Below are 21,685 nucleotides of genomic sequence, written 5' to 3'. Positions count from 1 at the left end.
GCCCCTAGGCATGATTCTATAAATGGCACCACGCGCTTGACAACCACGCCATTGGGCGTCATTTATGGAACCAGGCCCAAAGCGCCTTATCTTATTTTGGTTTTTAATTTAATTTTTTATTCAGGATTATATTCCCACCTACTAAAATAAAGCAAACTAGGATAGCTTAGAGATCAAAATCTCTCAAATGGAACAGATGACAGATGTTAATGAAGATGGAGAAGTGGATGGGAGCGGGGGGGGGGGGGAAGGGAGAGAAGCAAGATGGTAAGAGGACTAAAGGAGTAGTCCTACTCATATAATCCATCTTTTCAACCATACTCACTGACATTCATGTGCTAATTACTGTTCTATCATACACAAAGATCTGTAGATAGAAACACATCTTTGGTTATGAATTCCTCTTTCTCTCTCATTGCTATCGGAGAGATACATGACGAAGAATCTTATTGCTCGGCAGATAGCACAGGAAGATAGGTGGAAAAAAAGCACAGTTACTTACCGTAACAGGTGTTATCCAGGGACAGCAGGCAGATGTTCTTAACGCATGGGTGACATCACCGACGGAGCCCCGGTACGGACATTTTTCACTAGAAAGTTCTAGTTGGCCGCACCGCGCATGCGCGAGTGCCTTCCCGCCCGACGGAGGAGTGCATGGTCCCCAGTTAAGATAAGCCAGCTAAGAAGCCAACCCGGGGAGGTGGGTGGGTCGTAAGAATATCTGCCTGCTGTCCCTGGATAACACCTGTTACGGTAAGTAACTGTGCTTTATCCCAGGACAAGCAGGCAGCATATTCTTAACGCATGGGTGACCTCCAAGCTAACAGAGAGGGAGGAGGGATGGTTGGCCATTAGGAAAATAAATTGTGTAATACAGATTGGCCGAAGTGCCCATCCCGTCTGGAGAAGGTATCCAGACAGTAGTGAGTAGTGAATGTGTGAACTGAGGACCAAGTGGCAGCCTTGCAGATTTCCTCGATGGGCGTGGAACGGAGGAAAGCCACAGAAGCAGCCATAGCTCTGACCCTGTGGGCCGTGACAGCACCTTCCAGTGAGAGACCGGCCCGAGCATAACAGAACTCAATGCAGGCAGCAAGCCAGTTGGAAAGCGTCCGTTTGGAGACAGGACGACCTAGACGGTTAGGGTCGAAGGACAAAAGGAGCTGAGGAGATGAGCGGTGAGCCCTGGTACGGTCAAGGTAGTAAGCAAGGGCACGCTTACAGTCCAGCGTGTGCAATGCCTGTTCCCCAGGTTGAGAATGGGGCTTAAGGAAAAAAAGACAGGCAACACAATGGACTGGTTGAGATAAAAGTCCGAGACCACCTTGGGAAGGAATTTAGGATGGGTACGCAGAACCACCTTGTCATGGTGAAAAACAGTGAAAGGTGGGTCGGCAACTAGTGCATGCAGCTCACTAACCCTCCTGGCAGAGGTGATGGCAATGAGGAAAAGCACCTTCCATGTAAGAAATTTGAGCGAAGTTGTGGCAAGAGGCTCAAATGGAGGTTTCATGAGTGCTGATAAAACCACATTCAGGTCCCAGACGACTGGAGGAGGCTTCAGAGGTGGTTTGACATTGAAGAGGCCTCTCATGAACCGGGAAACCAGGGGATGAGCCGTAAGAGGTTTTCCGAGGATAGGCTCATGGAACGCAGTGATGGCACTGAGGTGGACTCTGATTGAGGTAGACTTGAGGCCAGCGTCGGACAGAGAGAGCAAATAGTCCAGTACGGTTTCCACCGCCAATGAGGTGGGATCGTGGTGATGAAGCAGACACCAAGAGGAGAACCGGGTCCACTTCTGATGGTAACATTGGAGGGTGGCCGGTTTCCTTGAGGTATCCAGGATACGACGGACAGGCTGAGAGAGATTCTCTGGAGAGGTCAGCCCGAGAGAAACCAAGCTGTCAGGTGGAGCGAGGACAGATTGGGATGCAGTAGAGACTGATGCTGCTGTGTAAGTAGAGTAGGAAACACAGGAAGAGGAATGGGCTCCCTGGAGCTGAGCTGGAGTAGGAGGGAGAACCAGTGTTGGCGAGGCCACCGAGGGGCGATGAGAATCATGGTGGCTTTTTCCCTGCGGAGTTTGAATAACGTCCGCGACATCAGAGGTAGTGGAGGAAAGGCATAGAGGAACCGATCCATCCAGTTGAGCAGGAATGCATCCGGGGCCAGACGATGAGGAGAGAAGAGTCTGGAACAGAACTGGGGCAGCTGATGGTTGTGAGGAGCTGCAAAGAGGTCCACCTGAGGGGTGCCCCACTGAGCAAAGATGGAGCGGAGTGTGGGGGGGATCCAGAGTCCACTCGTGAGGTTGAAGGGTGCGGCTGAGATCGTCGGCCAGGGAGTTCAGTTCGCCCTGGATATAGACAGCCTTGAGGAAGAGACTGCGGGCCGTGGCCCAGGTCCAGATGCGGATGGCCTCCTGACAGAGGAGGGTAGATCCGGTGCCGCCTTGCTTGTTTATGTAGTACATGGCGACTTGGTTGTCTGTGCACAGGAGAAGAACCTGAGGGTAGAGAAGGTGCTGGAAGGCCTTGAGGGCATAGAACATGGCCCTGAGTTCCAGGAAATTGATGTGATGTTGACGCTCCTGAGGGGTCCAGAGTCCCTGAGTGCGAAGTTCTCCCAGGTGAGCTCCCCATGCATAGGGGGAGGCATCTGTGGTTATGATCATGGAGTGAGGGGGTAGATGAAAGAGTAGACCCCTGGAAAGATTGGATGAGTTCAACCACCATTGAAGAGATTGCTGAAGAGACGATGTCACAGAGATGGGATGAGACCATTGGTTGGTTAGAGTCCATTGAGGTGTCCTGAGGTGGAGTCGCGCCAGAGGAAGCACATGGACCGTCAAGGCCATGTGGCCCAGGAGGACCATCATCTGCCGAGCTGTAATGGAGTGATGAAAGAGCACCTGGCGGCAGAGGTGGAGCAGGGTCCGTTGGCGGTCGGAGGGGAGAAACGCCCTCATGAGAGTGGTGTCGAGAACGGCTCCAATGAACTGAAGTCGCTGTGTGGGAAGCAGATGCGACTTGGGGTAGTTGATCTCGAACCCCAGGAGATGGAGGAAGGAGATGGTGTACTGAGTGGCTTTTAGCACAAGTGGAGACGTAGGTGCTTTTACCAACCAATCGTCCAAGTAGGGGAACACCTGGAGGTTGTGAGACCTGAGAAAAGGCCGCCACCACAATAAGGCACTTGGTGAACACCCTGGGCGATGATGCGAGGCCAAAGGGTAGCACCTTGTACTGATAGTGGCGGTGCTGTATCTGAAATCGGAGGTAGCGACGTGAATTCAGATGGATTGGAATGTGAATGTAGGCCTCTTTGAGGTCCAGGGAACATAGCCAGTCGTGTTGAGAGAGAAGAGGATAAAGCGTGGCCAGGGAGAGCATTCTGAACTTTTCCTTGACCAGACACTTGTTGAGGTCCCGGAGATCGAGGATGGGACGAAGGTCTCCTGTCTTCTTGGGAACCAGGAAGTAGCGGGAGTAGAATCCCTGACCCCTTTGGTCTGTGGGAACCTCTTCGATGGCATTGAGGAGAAGGAGGGATTGGACCTCCCTTAGGAGGAGAAGGGACTGGGAGGAGTGGGACGCAGACTCTATAGGAGGGTCGTCTGGTGGAAGAGTCTGGAAGTTGAGAGAGTAGCCGTGGCGGATGATGTTGAGGACCCACAGGTCTGATGTGATGACCTCCCAACGGTTGAGGAAGAGTTGGAGTCGTCCTCCGATTGGCTGAGGAAGAGGTAATGATGGTGGAAGACTGGCTATGCCCTGGAGAAAGGAGTCAAAAGGGCTGAGATGGTTTTGACGGAGGAAGAGGCTTGGCAGGTTGGTGAGATTGAGAGCGAGCCTGAGTGTGTTGTTGTTGACGAGGTCTGCGAGGCTGCTGTTGGGGCGGGTTGAGAGGTCTGGCCGAGAACCTGCGCTGATAAGAGGACTGTGGTCTATAAGGACGAGCAGGTGGAGCCTTCTTTTTAGGTTTTACCAGAGTGTCCCATCTGGTCTCATGTGCTGAGAGCTTCTGGGTGGTCGAATCCAGGGACTCCCCAAAAAGTTTGTCCCCAAGACAGGGTGCGTTAGCTAGGCGGTCTTGGTGGTTGATGTCAAGATCAGATACCCTCAATCAGGCCAGACGTCGCATGGCAACAGCTATGGCAGACGCTCGGGAGGTCAGCTCAAATGAATCATAAATAGAGCGCACCATGAATTTCCGCAGTTGAAGGAGGCTGGAAATTTGTTGTTGAAAGAGTGGAACTTTGCGTTCAGGGATGTATTGTTGTAGGGCGGATAGTTGTTGTACGAGATACTTCATATAAAATGAGAAGTGAAATGTGTAATTATTCGCCCTGTTGGCTAGCATGGCATTTTGATAAAGGCGTTTGCCAAACTTATCCATCGTTTTGCCTTCTCTACCAGGAGGGGTGGAGGCATAAACACTGGAGCCCTGAGATTTCTTTAATGTAGACTCAACTAGGAGAGACTCATGGGGCAATTGAGGTTTGTCAAAACCCGGAATTGGGATGACCCTGTATAGGCTGTCAAGCTTACGAGGAGCTCCGGGAACAGTGAGTGGATTTTCCCAATTTTTATAAAAAGTTTCCCGCAGTATGTCATGGATGGGTAACTTGAGGAACTCTTTGGGAGGTTGTTCAAAGTCCAAGGCATCCAGAAAGGCCTGGGACTTTTTGGAGTCGGACTCTAAAGGAATAGAAAGAGCCACCGACATCTCCCTGAGGAATTTGGTGAAAGAGGATTGCTCAGGCTTGGAAGTGGTATTGGGCACTGAGGGTTCCTCGTCTGTGGATGATGCATCCTCCTCGGTACCGGGTGGGGATTCTTCCCATAAGTCCGGGTCCCTGATATCAGTGTGCGCACGCCGAGATGGCGGGGTGGAAGGCTCGGTGTGGCGGGTCTTAGAAAGAGACTTGCCAGAGCGCATGGAGATGGTACCGGGAGAGGAAGACCGGTGTTGACCCCGGTCCCGGGAAGAGTGGTGCCGTTCTGGGTCCCGGGGAGACCGGTGCCCTTCCTGGTCCCGAGGAGGATCGACCTCAGAGCGGGTCTGTACCACAGGACGAGAACGGAGTGGTTCAGCCGAGAGGATTGGCATGGAAGTGTTGAGTGGCACCGAGGGGGTGGACACCGGTGGGATGGTGCAGTCTGGTACCGAAAGAAGTGGTGCCAATAGGGTCGGTAGCAGGTGCTGGAATTGTTGCTGCAGCTGTTCCTGCAATTTGTCTTGGAGTATGGCCGCGATGCGGTACCGCTTTTTTCTTTTTCGGTTCCATAGGTGCTGCTCCACGCCCCGGCGATGAGGAGGCCGATGACGAGGCACTCACCGAGATCGGGGCGGAGCGTTTGCGGGGTCGGCATGAGGCCGGAAGGACCGGCGTCGCCACTGTGGCAGGTGGGCGCTCAAGGGAGGTGGAAGGCTTCTTAGCCGGCTTACCTGGTGCCAGCGACCCCGAGGAAGGATCGGGCGTCGTCGAAGTGGTCGGTGCCGTCTTTTGCGGTACCGTCGACGTCGCAGCAGTCTCCATAGCAGATCCAGTACCGAAAAGGATGTTCTGCTGGATCTGACGATTTTTTAAGGTGCGTTTCTTAAGAGTGGCACAGCGGGTGCAGGTGTCAGCCCGATGCTCTGGACCCAAACACTGTAGGCACCAATTGTGTGGGTCAGTGAGAGAGATCGGGCGTGCACACCGCTGGCACTTCTTAAAGCCCGGTTGAGGGGGCATGAAGGGAAACACGGCCTCCGCAAAATCAAAGCCGGAGGCTTGTATGATGGCAACAGGCCCCGCCGGGGCCGGCCTGAAAAATAAAGAAAAAACAAAGTTTTGTTGTTTTTTTTTACTATTTAGAACGGCAAAAGAAACCCGAAGGGAAAAAGAGAAAAAATAAGAAAATAACGCGAGCGGGAAGGCAAAAAGGAAGTTTTCAACGGCCGTTGAAACCACATGCGTCTTCTTCGCTCCACGGAAACGAAGAAACTGGGGACCACGCACTCCTCCGTCAGGCGGGAAGGCACTCGCGCATGCGCGGTGCGGCCAACTAGAACTTTCTAGTGAAAAATGTCCGTACCGGGGCTCCGTCGGTGACGTCACCCATGCGTTAAGAATATGCTGCCTGCTTGTCCTGGGATAATGGGGATGTCTTAAACAGTAACTTATACAAAAAAAAAAAAACAAAGCCCACATCTGTATAGTCAAGTGAGTACAGCTGTTTAAACTCTCTTCCCATTTCTTCCCACTTACAGAGAAGCAACTGCCGCTGCAACTTCTGGCTCTCAAATAAAAACATGAAAAATAATGCAATATTTATTTTTAATTAACAGTGACAGTATGCGAGTGTCAAATAAAAAATAAACCAAAATGACTGCAAGCCGCACTTCATATAATGAAATGCAGAATGTTGGCAGCAAAATGACTTGCAGTTAGGGCTGCCACCTGAAACAAGTCAATCTCTGCCGGTTGCTACACTTTTTTTTTTTTCTTTTTTTTTTTAACTCATTCCAGTGAAATTCTTGAACATTGAAAATGTTTTCCCACTTTAAATACAGAAGAAAATCATGGTGGATTCCAATTGCTGGAATGCAGAGGCTGAGCTTTGGAATAAAAAGATACCAGTCAGGATAATCCTGGCTCTGAAATATGCAGCCATATAAGAAAAAAATGTGCAGTGATTTCATGCAGAATAAGTATAGACTCATGGAGAGACCTAACGGGGTGCTCTGGCACTGCTCCAGGAATGAAACTGGGTAGACTGTATGGACCTGATTCCATAAATGGTACCTAACTTCTAGGCGCCAGTCGATGCAGCTGTCAATCAACTGCTAGGGGCTGCTTATAGAATCATGCTTAGCGGAGCCTAGGCATGCTTAGGCGTCCCCAGGCATCCCCGTGGTAGGGGAAGAGTGTGGCGCAGTGGTTAAAGCTACAGCCTCAGCACCCTGAGGTTGTGGGTTCAAACCCACGCTGCTCCTTGAGCCCCCGGGCAAGTCACTTAATCCCCCCATTGCCCCAGGTACACAAGACAGATTGTGAGTCCGCCAGGACAGACAGGGAAAAATGCTTGAGTACCTGAATAAACTCATGTAAACTGGTCTGAGCTTCCAATGGGAGAACAGTATAGAAAATTTAATAAATAAATAGTGTGTAGCATTTCAGCCTCTGATGACCAGAGCTGGTATTGTGATGTCATAGTGCCTCATTCCACCAATGCCTAAGAGCCAACCTCATCAGTGATGTCACAATGGCTTCATGGTCCTTTACTTGGCTCATTTTTTACTACATTTTGATTCTAGAGTGGAGCAGTGGTTAAAGCTACGGCTTCTGCACCCTGAGGTTGTGGGTTCAAACCCACACTGCTCCTTGAGCCCCCAGGCAAGTCACTTAATCCCCCCATTGCCCCAGGTACATTAGACAGATTGTGAGCCCACCAGGCCAAAAAGGGAAAAATGCTTGAGTGCCTGAATAAATTCATGTAAAACCGTTCTGAGTTCCTCTGGGAGAACGGTATAGAAAATTGAATGAATAAATAAATTTTTCCCTTGCCTAATTTACTAGCGACTAACTTTGCCGCCTAAGCCAACCACGCCTATTCTCCACCCCTAATCAGGCCTACTTTTCAGGTAGGTGTTATTAGGCGTTAGAGCAGGGGTAGGGAACTCCAGTCCTCGAGAGCCGTATTCCAGTCGGGCTTTCAGGATTTCCCCAATGAATATGCATTAAAAGCAGTGCATGCAAATAGATCTCATGCATATTCATTGGGGAAATCCTGAAAACCCGACTAGAATAGGGCTCTCGAGGACCGGAGTTCCCTACCCCTGTGTTAGAGGGTGCCTCAACTTAGGCATTGTTAGATGCAACGTGGATATCCGCACGCAACCTAAATTATCAATTTAGAAAATTGTTTTTAATGTGTTTTTAATGGTGTGGTCAATTACCATGCCATTTAACCCATTAAAAGCCAATTAAGTTGCATGCAAATTGACCCTAGATGTCCATGATTAGGGCAACTAACGGTGCCATTTATAGAATCAGACCCTATGTGCCTTACGGTTCTCATTGGCCATCATCCTTCATCTTTCATCTCTTCCCTGGGGTGTTCCCCCCCTATCCTTGCAATTCCTGTCTACACAGTCTTCAGTGTGACCAAGTTTATTTTTCCAACTAGCATTCTTGCTTGACGGTAAAGTGTCCTGTATTAATAATGAATAGCTAATAATGCCCAAAATAATGCAAAAGCTTTGATAGAACAGAAATACAAATATAACTGAACTCCTAAAAAATTGATGTGAATTAAAGTAAAACTGTCAATCTAAAAAAAGTCACAATAGCAGCTTTATAGCTTTTATGGGCTGAAAGACAGATTATACTGTGCGTTAAACACATCTTTCTTATATTCTAAGGGCTCCTTTTACGAAGGCGCGTTAGCGGTTTAATGCGCGTAATAGCGCGCGCTAAACCGCCGGCCGCGCTAGCCGCTACCGCCTCCTCTTGAGCAGGCGGTAGTTTTCCAGCTAGCGCGGGGGTGAGCGCGTGATGAAAATTTGTGCGCATTAAAGCCGCTACCGCGGCTTCGTAAAAGGAGCCCTAAACGTATTCAACATTTGATTTGATATACTGCACTAATAGCACCATATATAATCAGAGACTACTGCATCCAGCACTGGTCTCCATACCTAAAAAAGGATTTAAAAGTACTTGAGAGGGTGCAGAGATGAGCAACGAAGCTAATAAAGGGCATGGAGAACTTGGAATATGAGGAACGACTTAAGAGACTGGGATTGTTCTCCCTTGAGAAGAGGAGACTGCGAGGGGATAGGATCGAGACTTTCAAGATACTGAAAGGAATCGACCAAATAGAGCACGATAAAAAATGATTTACAATGTCTAATGTGACATGGACAATAGGACATGGACTGAAGCTAAGGGGGGACAGGTTCAGGACAGATATCAGGAAGTTCTACTTCACGCAACGAGTGGTGGACACCTGGAATGCTCTCCCGGAGGAGATAATTGTGGAATCCACCGTTCCAGGGTTTAAAGGTAAGTTAGATGTACATCTCCTTATGAGTGGCTTAAGGTGACATAGGTAAGGTTAAGCTAGATGCACATCTCTTATGAGAAGCTTAGAGTGATATGGGGACTAATACTATGCCAGGGTACACCTGGCTGGGCCTCCGCGTGTGCGGATCGCCGGACTTGATGGACCTAGGGTCTGCTCCGGAGATGGCACTTCTTATGTTCTTATGTAGAAAAAGGAAAGGATGTTACAATAATTTATGGTTCAACAATTTTTATTGATGACTGGAACAAACAGGTACAATAATAAATGGCAGAAGACAAACTACAGTTATCCATTTTATAAAAAAGAAAGGTCCCAGCAAACTACCCCCCCCCCCCCAACCCCCAATGCCACATCCAGCCGAGTCCCCAGGAACCCAAGCTAAGAAAATCCCATGAAGCATAGAAGACTACCCTATAAATCAGGAGCCCCAACTCTTATGACTCCCAAATCTAATGAGTCCCAGGGAACCTAAACCGTCCGTTATCAAATGTACCCCCCCCCCCCACGGGAGAGAATATGGTGAAGGAACAACCCAGTGCACGGGACTAAACCAATCAAGAGGCTGGGCCAGGCAACACCAACTGATTTAAGATTTGACTACTAACCCTGGGACTCAGGGAATGAATATAACCCCCCCCCCTCCCAATATGGCATAAAAGCACCTCTGTCCTTTAAAGGTAAGTTGCAAAGCTTTAAGTTCCATTAACAGGAGTGTGTGGAACCTATTGCACCAGTGCCAGATGGAAGGAGCCATGCCCTGTGTCCAGTAAAGTAAAATGGTCTTTACACCCACCACCCAAACTTTTCTCACCCACAGTCTCAGCCCTCGTCCTCTGACCTGCAAGGTGGTTAACCGGCCCAATAAGAACCCTGCAGGATAAAATCCAAGAGACTGATTTATAACCTGCCCAGTGTTACAATAATTTAAAAGTACAGATGTCCTGCTCCCTGCATCCTGTTGCCCTGTCCGCACCCTACTGCCAAGAAAAGATCCACAACCGTACTCTCTAAACGTGTTATTGAAAAGATAGGTTTTACGTCCAGTTTTAAATTTTCTATATTCTATATAAGAACATAAGAAGTGCCTCTGCCGGGTCAGACCATAGGTCCATCCCGCCCAGCAGTCCGCTCCCGCGGCGGCCCGAACAGGTCACGGCCTGTCTGAATCACCAGAAGGGGCCCCCTTGCCACCTTGGTTTCCCATTGAGTCCTATCTTCCCATCGAAGTCCTAACCCTCCGGTCTTGCACATGCACGACCTGGTTGGATTTCTATACTTATTACCTAGTTAGCTTTCTATAACTGTGTTACATCCCAGCACCTCTCTCAGTATCCCACGATCCCCCTATCCCTCAGGAATCCGTCCAATCCCTGTTTGAATCCTTGTACCGTACTCTGCCTGATCACTTCCTTCGGTAGCGCATTCCAAGTGTCCACGACCCTTTGTGTGAAAAAAAACTTCCTTGCATTTGTTCTGAACCTATCTCCCTTCAGTTTTTCCGTGTCTAGCTCAAAAATGAGATTCTCTCTCAAAACTGTTCTTAAGAACCTGATGTTATGCAGAAAATCTTGCCCTTCTTGAATGCATCAGGGTGGCCAAACATTTGTACTGAACGCCATACCACAACCTCGGTACTATTTAATCCGAAGGTAAACAGCAAGATAAGGTTGTAAAACGCCACAAAACTGATGACTTGTTTGATTGCAATAAATTAAAACTGCAGGGAACAAGTCAGAATGAGATAGCTCTCAGAGGGCAAAACAAACTTATGGAAAAAGCCAAAACTTTTCATTCACAGAATTTAGATGTTTGGTTAAAGTTAGAGCAGCAGAACTAGAAAAGCCCAGTTCAAATCCCACTGTGGATTCCTTGCAATCTTGGGCAAGTCATCTAACCCTCTGTTGCCTCTGGTACAAACCTAGGGCTAGATTCACTAAGCCCACCGATCAAGTTCCGACCACTTAGCGACCCCTTTGCGACCTGATTTCCCCCAACCCAATTCACTAACCTCTGTCCCAATCATCCTCTGATCCACGCATGCAAATGAGGGGGAATGGCATTCAAATGTAGGCAGACAGCAATTCACTTTAAAATTAAAAAAAAGCAACACCAACTGGGTTGGCCGATCAGCAAACAAGCGACTGCTGGGGACCAGTTGTTCAGTGGTTTCCGACTGCATATCCTGCTATCAGCCCCAAATCTCCTGCTCTCTGCCCCAACTCAAGCCGTGATTCTCCTGCGCCCAGCTCTCCTGCTTTCTGCCCCGAAGCCGTGATTATCCTGCCGCCCTGCTCTGCCCCGAATCTTCTGCTCTCTGCCCCGAAGCCGCGATTCTCTTGCCACCCTGCTCTGCCCCAAATCTCCTGCCCGATTCTCCTGCCCTTCCTTCCCCACTGTGCAAGCCCGGGTTAAAACCATGGGATCGCAAAAAAGTTTTAAAAAGTAAAATTTAGCGCTGCCAGGAACGGAGGGCCAGCGCATGCGCAGTCCATCTACAGATGGTCTGTGCATGCGTTGGGATCGCTACAGAGTGATCCAGGCAGGCGGTTGGAGGCGTGATTCCGATCGCCCTAATTTGCATGAGGGTGATTTGTGGATCAGCCCCCCCTCCCCGGACACGGATCGGATCAGATCCCTCACTGATCTGATCCAATCCGTGCCCTTAGTGAATCTAGCCCTTAGACTGTAATCCTTCAGAATATATTTTAGACTGTTTTTCAATAAAACATGAGCTTCTTCTCCCGTTCCTTCCTACTCCCTTATCTGCATTCTGACTACAGACTCAGCTCTCATCACTCATCAGTATAATTTAAATTGATGAATAAACTTCTTTCTCTGTCATCAACTAATTAGTTCCAGTAGCCCTATACAGGCAAGGATTAAATCTGCTGACATGCTCACAACTTCCCTAACTTGTTAAATTGGTTTATAAAAATATCCAAAAACGCACACAGAGCCAAATAACTCGTACTAATATAGGAAAGCTTCTTTTTTCACCATTCCTCAAGTGTAAATTTCCGGTAACTTTGGAAATCTATCTGCACCTCATTTCTAAATGTAGAGAGAATAGATAGTACCCATTTAAATTCCAAATCTTCACTAAAGGAAACTTTTCTTTAGGCGGTTAACACCGCAGAATTCTTACCATGCCGAAAAGGAGGGGAAAGGGAGCCTCTTCGGCCCCGCGGCGTCCCGGTTCAGCCTCCTCTGGCAATATTGAAGATCTGCTGAGACGGATGCAGGGCGTCATGGGAACGTCGGTGGTGCCCCCGGCTGGGACGCTCCTTGGTAACGGACTCGAGGCGTCTCTTCGGGCTCATGAGATCTCTTTGAGCCCCGACACGAGAATCCCTCCTCCCAATCCTCGAGCCACCAGTTCCCCGGGAGTGGGGAGCCAGCCGGAAGTCGGCGTGAGCTCTCCCCCAGAGGCTGCAGGGAACGGTGAGATGAACATCGACTCAGGCTCACAAGGATTGCAGCAGAGCCTGAGTGTATTTGAGGATACAACAACGCTGGGATTAACTCCAATACAGGAGGGACGGAGAGGAGAGGTTCCTGTAGCTGGTGAGCCTAATATACAACTATTAAACTTGCAAACTGTTGACCTAGTAAAGCCCCAAGAAGTCACAATGGGAGCTTTGTGGGATTTGATTGCCAATCTGACTAGAACAGTAAATAGTAACCATCTTCAAATAGAGGGGAAAATAAAAACTCAAGAGAAAGAAGTTCTTCAGATAAAACAAGACTTGGGAGAATCAAAACTAGATATCCAGTGCATTAAAGATCAACTTAAATCTTCCAAGCTTCTTCAGGACACCTTAATTAAGGATAATATAAATTTAAGAAGGAAGATTGAGACATTTGAAAATTTCTCCAGGAATAATAACTTAAGATTGATTAATTTTCCACGAATTTCAACAGTGACTCCAAGAGAAATGTTAAAAAGGTATTTGCTGGAGATATTGGAAGTATCGGAAGATTCATTGCCTCCTTTCACCCAGGTCTATTATTTGCCTAGTAAAAATAAGGATCTTCAAGAAAAAACGCAGGGACCAATTGATGTATCTGCTTTACTTGAACTATCTGATAAAGAAATAGCAGTACCTGCTACATTGATTGTTACCCTGGCTATTACGCTAGATAAGAATTGGCTTTTGAGATTATTCTTTAAAAATAAAGAGAAAAAGTTTCTTGATTTAAAGATTCAGATGTTCCCAGATTTGGCAAGAGATACACAAAGACGTAGAAAAGAGTTTTTATTATTATAACCTGGTGTTTTGGCTCTTGGGGGAACTTTCTATCTTCGACACCCTTGCAAGTGTATAGTTCAATATAACTCTCAAAAATATGTTTTCTTTGAACCAAATCAGTTAACGGCCCTTCTCTCCATGTCTCGCCTGGAAAAGGGGAAAGAATGAGGGCTTGAGATATAAGGCGCCTGGAATTTCAGTTAACCACGTACCACTTATCTGTTATAATATGGTTCTTTGTTAAAATTCCGTTTAATTCACATCATGGATCAAAATGGTGGACTTGAGAGATTATACAAATATTTGATTTCTATATAATTCTTTATGTTTCTATTTATTCTTTTTGTTGTAATCACTTTCTGTACAAGATGTATCTTGATTTGTTAATTTGAAAATTATAAATAAATAATAAAAAAAAAAAAAAAAAAAAAAAAAAAAAAAAAATAAATTCCAAGTGTTTTGCAAAAGGAGATTTAGTAAGTCAAATGACTGCCTCCTCTTCAGTGATTCCTACATGAAAAACAAGGACTAAGGGCCTGATTCTATAAACGGTGCCTATCTTGTAGATGCCAGTCGGCGTGGATATTAATCAGCTGCACAGCGCCATTTATAGAATTGATTTTATTTTATGTACCTAGTTATTTAGAGGAGTGTGTGGCGCAGTGGTTGAAGCTACAGTCTCAGCATCCTGGGGTTGTGGGTTCAAACCCCGCGCTGCTCCTTGTGATCCTGGGTAAGTCACTTAATCCTCCATAGCCCCAGGTAAGTTAGACAGATTGTGAGCCCCCCGGGGCAGATAGGGAAAATGCTTGAGTACCTGATTGTAAAACCGCTTAGATAACCTTGATAGGCGGTATATAAAATCCTAATAAAACTTTATAACCCGCCTATCTACAAATCTAAGTGGGATACAATAAGCACATACGAATTCCAAAAGAATCATGCCTAATGGCACCTAAGCAGACTTAGGCATTACTAGACGTCCTTGAGGTAGGCTCCAGTATATTAGGCCTGGGTTTAGGCTAATTTCTCAGCACCTACCTCAGATGCCTAAGTCAACCACACCTATTCTCCACCCCTTATCATGCCTTAACCTGGGCATTGTTATGCACCGTGTGAAATTTAAATTGAGAAACTCATTGCTTTTTTAATGGGTTTTTAATAGCGTGGTCAATTACTACTCCAGTTAATCCATTAAAAAACAATTAACTTAAGTGCGAATTTTAATTACGCATTGCTAGGCATCCGTGATAAGGGTGCCTAGTGGCGCCTACCCTAGGCACCATTTATAGAATTTTCCCCTACATTTCTATTCTATTTGTAACTCTACAAGACAACAATCTAGAATGCTGTGATGGATAAAAAGTTTATAGCAGAAGTTGACTCTGCTATTTTTATCACTGGGGTCCAGAAAAAAAAAGTATTCCAGAGTTTTGAAAAGGTAAAAAACACTAATTAATAAGTCAGCAGGGCCAAATACTGCTTGGAAAGAGATCGTTAGACCCGGGGACATCCTTAAAAAACTGGAAACCAAAAGCGTCAGAACGGGGAGGCCACAGGGGACATGCCCTCCCTAAAACTTGGCTCTACTCCCCCACCTACCTTCCCTAGTTGCTGTAATTTTAAATCTTCCGCAGCCACCGTGCAGCAAGCAGGCCTGTGGCTGCCGGAAGATTTAAAATTATAGCAAACAGGGAAGGTAGGTGGGGGAGCCAGAAGCTGGAGAGAGAGGTTGTACCACAGGATGCTGCTGGGGCTAGGGCGCTTCCTTTAGGTCCGTCCCCCCACCCCTCCCCATGAAAAAGTGTTCCACTGCCTATGCTAGAAACTGTTTTCTAAGGAGAAAAAGCAAAGAGAGCATAAGCACTGGAAAATTAGATGGAGATCGTTAACAATGCACAAGAGAGGATTTACGGGGAAATGTATGAAAATGACAAAAAAATCATCACTTTTTATTAAAAGTACATTAAGTACTGCTGTTTCTGAGCAGTATTTGGCCCTGCTGACATAAGAACATAAGAAGTTGCCTCCACTGAGGCAGACCAGAGGTCCATCTCACCCAGCGGTCCGCTCCCGCGGCGGCCCCTCAGGCCTAATGCCTGAGCAGTGATCCCTGACTATTTCTATAGCTTACCTCTTACTCCTATCCCTATAACCTGCCTCTCCCCCTATCTGTACCCCTCAATCCCTTTGTCCTTCAGGAAACGATCCAAACCTTCTTTGAAGCCCTGTAACGTGTTTCTGCCTATCACAGCCTCCGGCAGTGCGTTCCATGTATCCACCACCCTCTGGGTGAAAAAGAACTTCCTAGCGTTTGTTCTAAACCTGTCCCCTTTCAATTTTTCTGAGTGCCCCCTTGTACTTGTGGTTCCCCATAATTTGAAAAATCTGTCCCTGTCTACTTTTTATATGCCCTTCAGGATCTTGAAGGTTTCTATCATGTCACCTCTAAGTCTCCGCTTCTCCAGGGAGAACAGCCCCAGCTCCTTCAGTCTGTCAGTATATGAGAGGTTTTCCATTCCCTTAATTAGCTTAGTTGCTCTTCTCTGGACTCCCTCAAGCACTGCCATGTCCTTCCTGAGGTACAGCGACCAGTACTGGACGCAGTATTCCAGATGTGGGCGCACCATTGCACGGTACAGTGGCAGGATGACTTCCTTCGTTCTGGTCGTGATACCCTTTTTGATGATACCCAACATTTTGTTTGCTTTCCTTGAGGCTGTGGCGCACTGCACCGACGATTTCAATGTTGTGTCTACCATCACTCCCAGGTCTCTTTCTAGGTTACTCACCCCTAGCGGTGATCCCCCCATTTTGTAAGTGAACATCGGGTTCTTTTTCCCCACATACATGACCTTGCATTTCCCTATGTTGAAGCTCATTTGCCACTTTTTGGCCCACTCTTCCAGAGTCGTCAGATCCTTTTGGAGATCTTCGCAGTCTTCCGTGGTTTTAACCCTGCTATATATTTTGGTGTCGTCCGCAAATTTAATGAGCTCACATTTTGTTCCCGCCTCCAGGTCGTTGATAAATATATTGAACAGGAGCGGTCCCAGCACCGACCCCTGTGGAACTCTGCTCGTGACCCGTTGCCAGTCTGAGTAATGGCCCTTTACCCCAACCCTCTGTTTCCTGTCTGCTAGCCAGTTTTTGATCCATTGGTGAACCTCCCCTTGCACCCCGTGGTTCCATAGCTTCTTAAGCAGTCTTTCGTGAGGTACCTTGTCGAAGGCTTTTTGGAAGTCAAGGTAAACGATGTCTATGGAATCCCCTTTATCCACCTGGCTGTTTACCCCCTCAAAGAAGTACAATAAGTTTGTGAGGAATGACCTACCCTTGCAGAAGCCATGCTAACTTGACTTTAACTGCCCATTTTTTTCAACATGCTCACAGATGCTGTCCTTAATCAGTGCCTCCATCATCTTCCCCGGTACAGAGGTCAAGCTCACCGGCCTGTAGTTTCCTGGGTCACCCCTTGAACCCTTCTTGAAGATGGGCGTGACATTAGCTATTTTCCAGTCCTCCGGAACCTCTCCAGTTTTTAAGGATAGGTTGCATATTTGTCGAAGTGGCTCTGCTATTTCGTTCCTTAGTTCCTTGAGTACCCTTGGATGAATGTCATCCGGACCTGGTGATTTGTCACTCTTTAGCCTAACTATCTGCCTGAGGACATCCTCTAGGCTTACCTCTAAATTGACCAGCTTATCATCCTGATCTCCATTTGCGATCTCTTCGGGGTACGGAATGTTAGTTGTGTCTTCCCTCGTAAAGACTGACGTGAAGAACTCATTTAACTTGTCAGCTATCTCTTTTTCCTTTTTTACTACTCCCTTTCTGTCTCCATCATCTAAGGGTCCCACTTCCTCCCTCGCTGGTTGTTTCCCCTTTATGTACCTGAAGAATGATTTGAAGTTTGTTGCTTCCCCCGCCAGTTTCTTTTCATATTCTCTTTTTGCTTTCCTAACCACTCGGTGACACTCCCTCTGGTGTTCTTTGTGCTCTTTTTGGTTGTCCTTTGTTTGGTCCTTTTTCCATTTTTTGAATGATACTTTCTTGTCACTTATTGCCTTTTTTACTGCATTTGTTATCCACGCTGGGTTTTTTGTTCTATTTTTTTTGCACCCTTTTCTGTACTTGGGGATGCACAGGTTCTGTGCTTCGTGCCCTTGAGTAGGGTCCAGGCTTTTTCTACGGACTCCATCTTTCTTGTGTTTCTGTTGAATTTCTTTCTTACCATTTTCCTCATGGCATCATAATTTCCTTTTTTGAAGTTGAGTGCCGTCGTTGTGGTCCTTTTCACCTTTGATGATCCAAATTCTAGCCTGTAATGGATTGTGTTGTGATCGCTGTTTCCCAGTGGGGCTAGTACCGCCACCTCTTTTGCGGGTCCCCCTAGTCCATTGAAGATTAGGTCAAGAGTGGCATCTCCCCGTGTTGGTTCCATGACCAGCTGTTCCATGAAACAGTCCCTCGTGGCCTCCAGGAATTTGGTCTCCCTCGTGCAGTTTGAGTGCCCGATACTCCAGTCTATCCCAGGGTAGTTGAAGTCCCCCATCACCACCACACTTCCACTATCGCATACCTGCCTCAGTTCTGTCTCCAGGTATTTCAAAACTCTGGAGGCAGACATTTGACTTACTAAATCTGTTGTTTGTTGGTCCGTTGAAAATGGCCAAAAAAGATAGATGTACTAAGGACCAAAATGTCTACCTAGGCCTTTTTCTAAAATAAAAGATAGACGTTTGGCTGTTTTGAAAATAGTCATATTTTCTACTGGATTTTTGGATGTTTTTTTCCCCCAAAATGTCCAAATTTAGACTTAAAACATCCTATCGAAAATGCCCCTCAATAAGTTAGGCACCCAGATCTGTGAGCCTAGCTGATCTTGGCACCTACTGTAACTTCTTTAAAAAGCTTAATCAGCTGGTAATTGGCAAAAACATAAATTAATTGGGTGATAGGTGCCGCTTAGCCCAAGGTGCTTCCCAGAAAGTGGGGAGTGATTAGGGGGTGGATCGTAGGCGTGTTTTGCGTCTAGGCGCCTATATTGGGACAAGAAAACCCTGGCATAAATAGGGGGTGCCAAAGATTTTGACACCTACTGCCGCCTAAGTCCAATTTAGGTACCGCTGGATGAAATTCTTAAGATTGCTAAGCGCTACGTGCCACATTCCTTATTGCCTATCTTTTAGCACCGTTTATATAGCAGGGGTGCCCACACCTTTTGGGCTTGCGAGCTACTTTTAAAATGACCAAGCACACTGGACGCAGAGAAAATATTAATTATCATTTATATTTTGGGTTTTTTTTCAAAGAGGTCAAGGCAGATGACTTTAAAATATGCACGGTCACCTCAGCAACAACTATACAAAAATAGACAAATATACCCCCTCCCCTTTTACTAAACTGCAATAGAAGTTTTTAGCGTAGAGAGCTGAGCTGAATGCCCTCACGCTGCTTTCGACGCTCGTAGGCTCCCTGCGCTAAAATTCGCTACTGCGGTTTAGTAAAAGAGGGCCATAGTGCAAAATATAGACAGCAGATATAAATTATCAAAATGGAGACATTTTGATCACTAAATTGACAATAAAATCATTTTTACTACCTTTGTTGTCTGGTAATTTCATGAGTCTCTGGTTGCACTTTCTTCTTCTGACTGTGCATCCAATATTTCTTCCCTCCTTTCTGCCTCCTGCATGCTTCGTCTCCTCCAGACCTCATTCCATTCCCCAACCAACATCTCTGTCCTTCCATGAGTCCAACTTTTTCTTCCTTTCTCCTTGCCTGCCCCTGCCACTCCATTCCCTCCCCTTTCTTTCTTTCTGTCTCCCTGCCCCCCTTTCTTACTTTCTTTCTCTCTGCTGTCTTTCTTTCTGTCTCCCTACCTACCTTTCATTCTGTCTCCCTGTCTGTCTTTCTGCTTCCCTGTCTTTCTGTCTCCCCTTTCTTTCTCCTCAAGCCACTGCTGACATCTGGGAACAGGCCACCGCCGACATCTGGGTACAGGCCCCCAAACCACTGCCGCTGCCACTGAGTTCTCCCTGTTTCCCGATGCCGCAATAGACCAGCAGCCTTCCCCCCGACGTCAATTTTGACGTTGGAGAGGAAGTTCCAGGCCAGCCAGGCAGCGATTGGCTGGCCCTTAACTTCCTCTCGGAATTGACGTGGGGGGACTGGCTTGCCCGGCGCTTCTGAAATCGCTGCTGGCCTTTTGTGACATTGGAGAACAGGGAGAACGCAAAGGCAACATGAGTCGTGATCGACTCAAGTTGTCTTTGCGATCGACCTTTTGAGCATCCCTGGTTTATAGTGTTCATAGAAAGAAGAGGGGAGGGGGTAGTCTCAATCATCTAAAACCATAAACACCTTGTGACAGCTTCAGAGTGCATGTGCATTGAGTTTTACAAGGAACTATCTATCATCTGTGTCCCTCGACTGCTACTGCAACGCTGGGCTAAATGGGAGAAGTAGACGAAAGTTCTATAATGGAGAAAAAAATCCTGGATAGTTACTGCAGCCCAATAGAGGTCGGGCTCTGATTGTGCTGCGAGCCTACATCAGCAGAAAGAAACTCCCAGGCCACAAATAAAATACACATTTTCATTCTTACTTCTCCGTGTCTTATAGGCTTGATGATTCCTCTTGAGACTCCCATGCGAAATAATGTTTCCGTGGCCTGGACAGAAAAAGAAGAAAAGTAGTTCAGTTCTTTAAAAAATATTTTTATCTAACTAGTTTTCTGCCGGCAAATCCCGTTCTCCTTGTTATAATACTAATTAACACAGAGAATGGAATTTGTTTTTATTATATGGCTGAAATAACAGCACTAAATGCACAAAAACAAGTCATTGACATTAGACTACACTTATTTTAGTATTTATATACCACTTAACACCTAAGTGGTTTACATTTAGATACTCAAGCATTTTTCCCTATCTGTCCCGGCGGACTGACACTTTACCTAATGTGCCTGCGGCGATGGGGGATTAAGGGCTAGATTCACCGATCGGTTTGAGACCCCTTTGAATCCGATTTCTCTCCGACCCAATTCACTAACCTCTGTCCCTATCATCCTCCGATCCGCCCATGCAAACGAGAAGGAACGGCATTCAAATGTAGGCAGGCAGCGATTCACTAAACAAAATAAGGGACACCGACTGGGCTGACCGATCCAAAAATAAGCGACTGCTGAGGACCAGTCGCTCAGGTCCTTTCCGACTGCCCTGCCTTCTGCCCCGATTTCTTGCTCTCAGCCCCCGACTTTCCAGCTCTGTCTGCCCCGATTGCCGCCCTGCTTCTGCCCCAATTTTCTGCTCTCTCTCCCCCCCCCCCAACTTTCCAGTGCTCTGCCCCGATCACCTTCCCCGAAGTGCGAGCCCGTGGTTTTAACCCGTGGGTTTAAAGCGGGTTAAAACCACGGGCTCGCGAAAAAGTTTAAAAAAAAAAATTCTGCCAGGCACAGAGGGCCAGCGCATGCACAGACTATCTACAGATGGTCTGCGCGTGCGTCAGGATCACTGGAGAGCAATCCAGGCGGTCAGTTCGGGGCATGATTCCAAACACCCTCATTTGAATGAAGCCGCTTTGTGAATCAGCCTCCCCAGCCATGGATCGGATCGCTCACGGATCCGATCCGATCCATGGCCTTAGTAAATCTAGCCCCAAGTGACTTGCACAGGGTCACAAGCAGCAACATGGTATTTGAACCCACAACCTCATACTTTAAAAACTATAAATGATTCTTAACACCAATGTGTTTTTACTTATCCTTTCTTAGACATTGAAATACCTTAGCGATATAAATAATGCAGAGCATTTTTCAGTAGGGTGGACATTCTATGAGACTCATAAAAGACAGATGGAAAAGTTAACAATGGGAAATATTTCTTCACGGAAAGAGTGATGATTACATAATAACAAAGTTTCGAAGTGGCGGAGACAAAACTGCAGCAGAATTCAAGAAAACCTTGGGTAAAGGATGAAAACAAGTAAAGGGACAGCCATAAATCAAGGGAAAACTTGGAAGCTCAAGGCGACTGACATTCAGATACAATAGGTATTTCCCCACATCCAGAAGGCTTTTCAATCTAAGGATTATATTTACCAACTATTTAATGTAGATCCTATTATTTCCAACAAGGGGCTACTTATTAAAAATATGCATTATGTACTTTAAAGTGCAATAATCTCCCTTAAATCATTAATACAAGTTGGAAAATCTAGCCTTAAGTTTGTACTTGAGGCAACTGAGGGCGAAGTGACTTACCTATATCACAATACCCTAGATCAGTGGTTCCCAAACCCTGTCCTGGGGTACCCCCAGCCAGTCGGGTTTTCAAGATATCCCTAATGAATATG

The 21,685-nt window shown here is 46.8% G+C and overlaps 1 protein-coding gene across 2 annotated transcripts in view; it reads right to left on the bottom strand.

Moving 5' to 3' along the window:
- The window catches only part of TMEM135 (transmembrane protein 135), a 342,691-nt gene that overhangs the window by 193,402 nt on the left and 127,604 nt on the right, over positions 1-21,685 (bottom strand). For both annotated transcript variants that reach the window (XM_033948492.1, XM_033948491.1), the window contains exon 5: positions 19,938-20,003. In XM_033948492.1, coding sequence (XP_033804383.1) covers positions 19,938-20,003 — 66 coding nt within the window. The remainder of the gene's footprint in view (positions 1-19,937; positions 20,004-21,685) is intronic.

Source organism: Geotrypetes seraphini, chromosome 6, assembly GCF_902459505.1.
Source record: "Geotrypetes seraphini chromosome 6, aGeoSer1.1, whole genome shotgun sequence".
NCBI classification, from domain to species: domain Eukaryota; kingdom Metazoa; phylum Chordata; class Amphibia; order Gymnophiona; family Dermophiidae; genus Geotrypetes; species Geotrypetes seraphini.
This window is presented reverse-complemented; position numbering and strand designations above follow the sequence as displayed.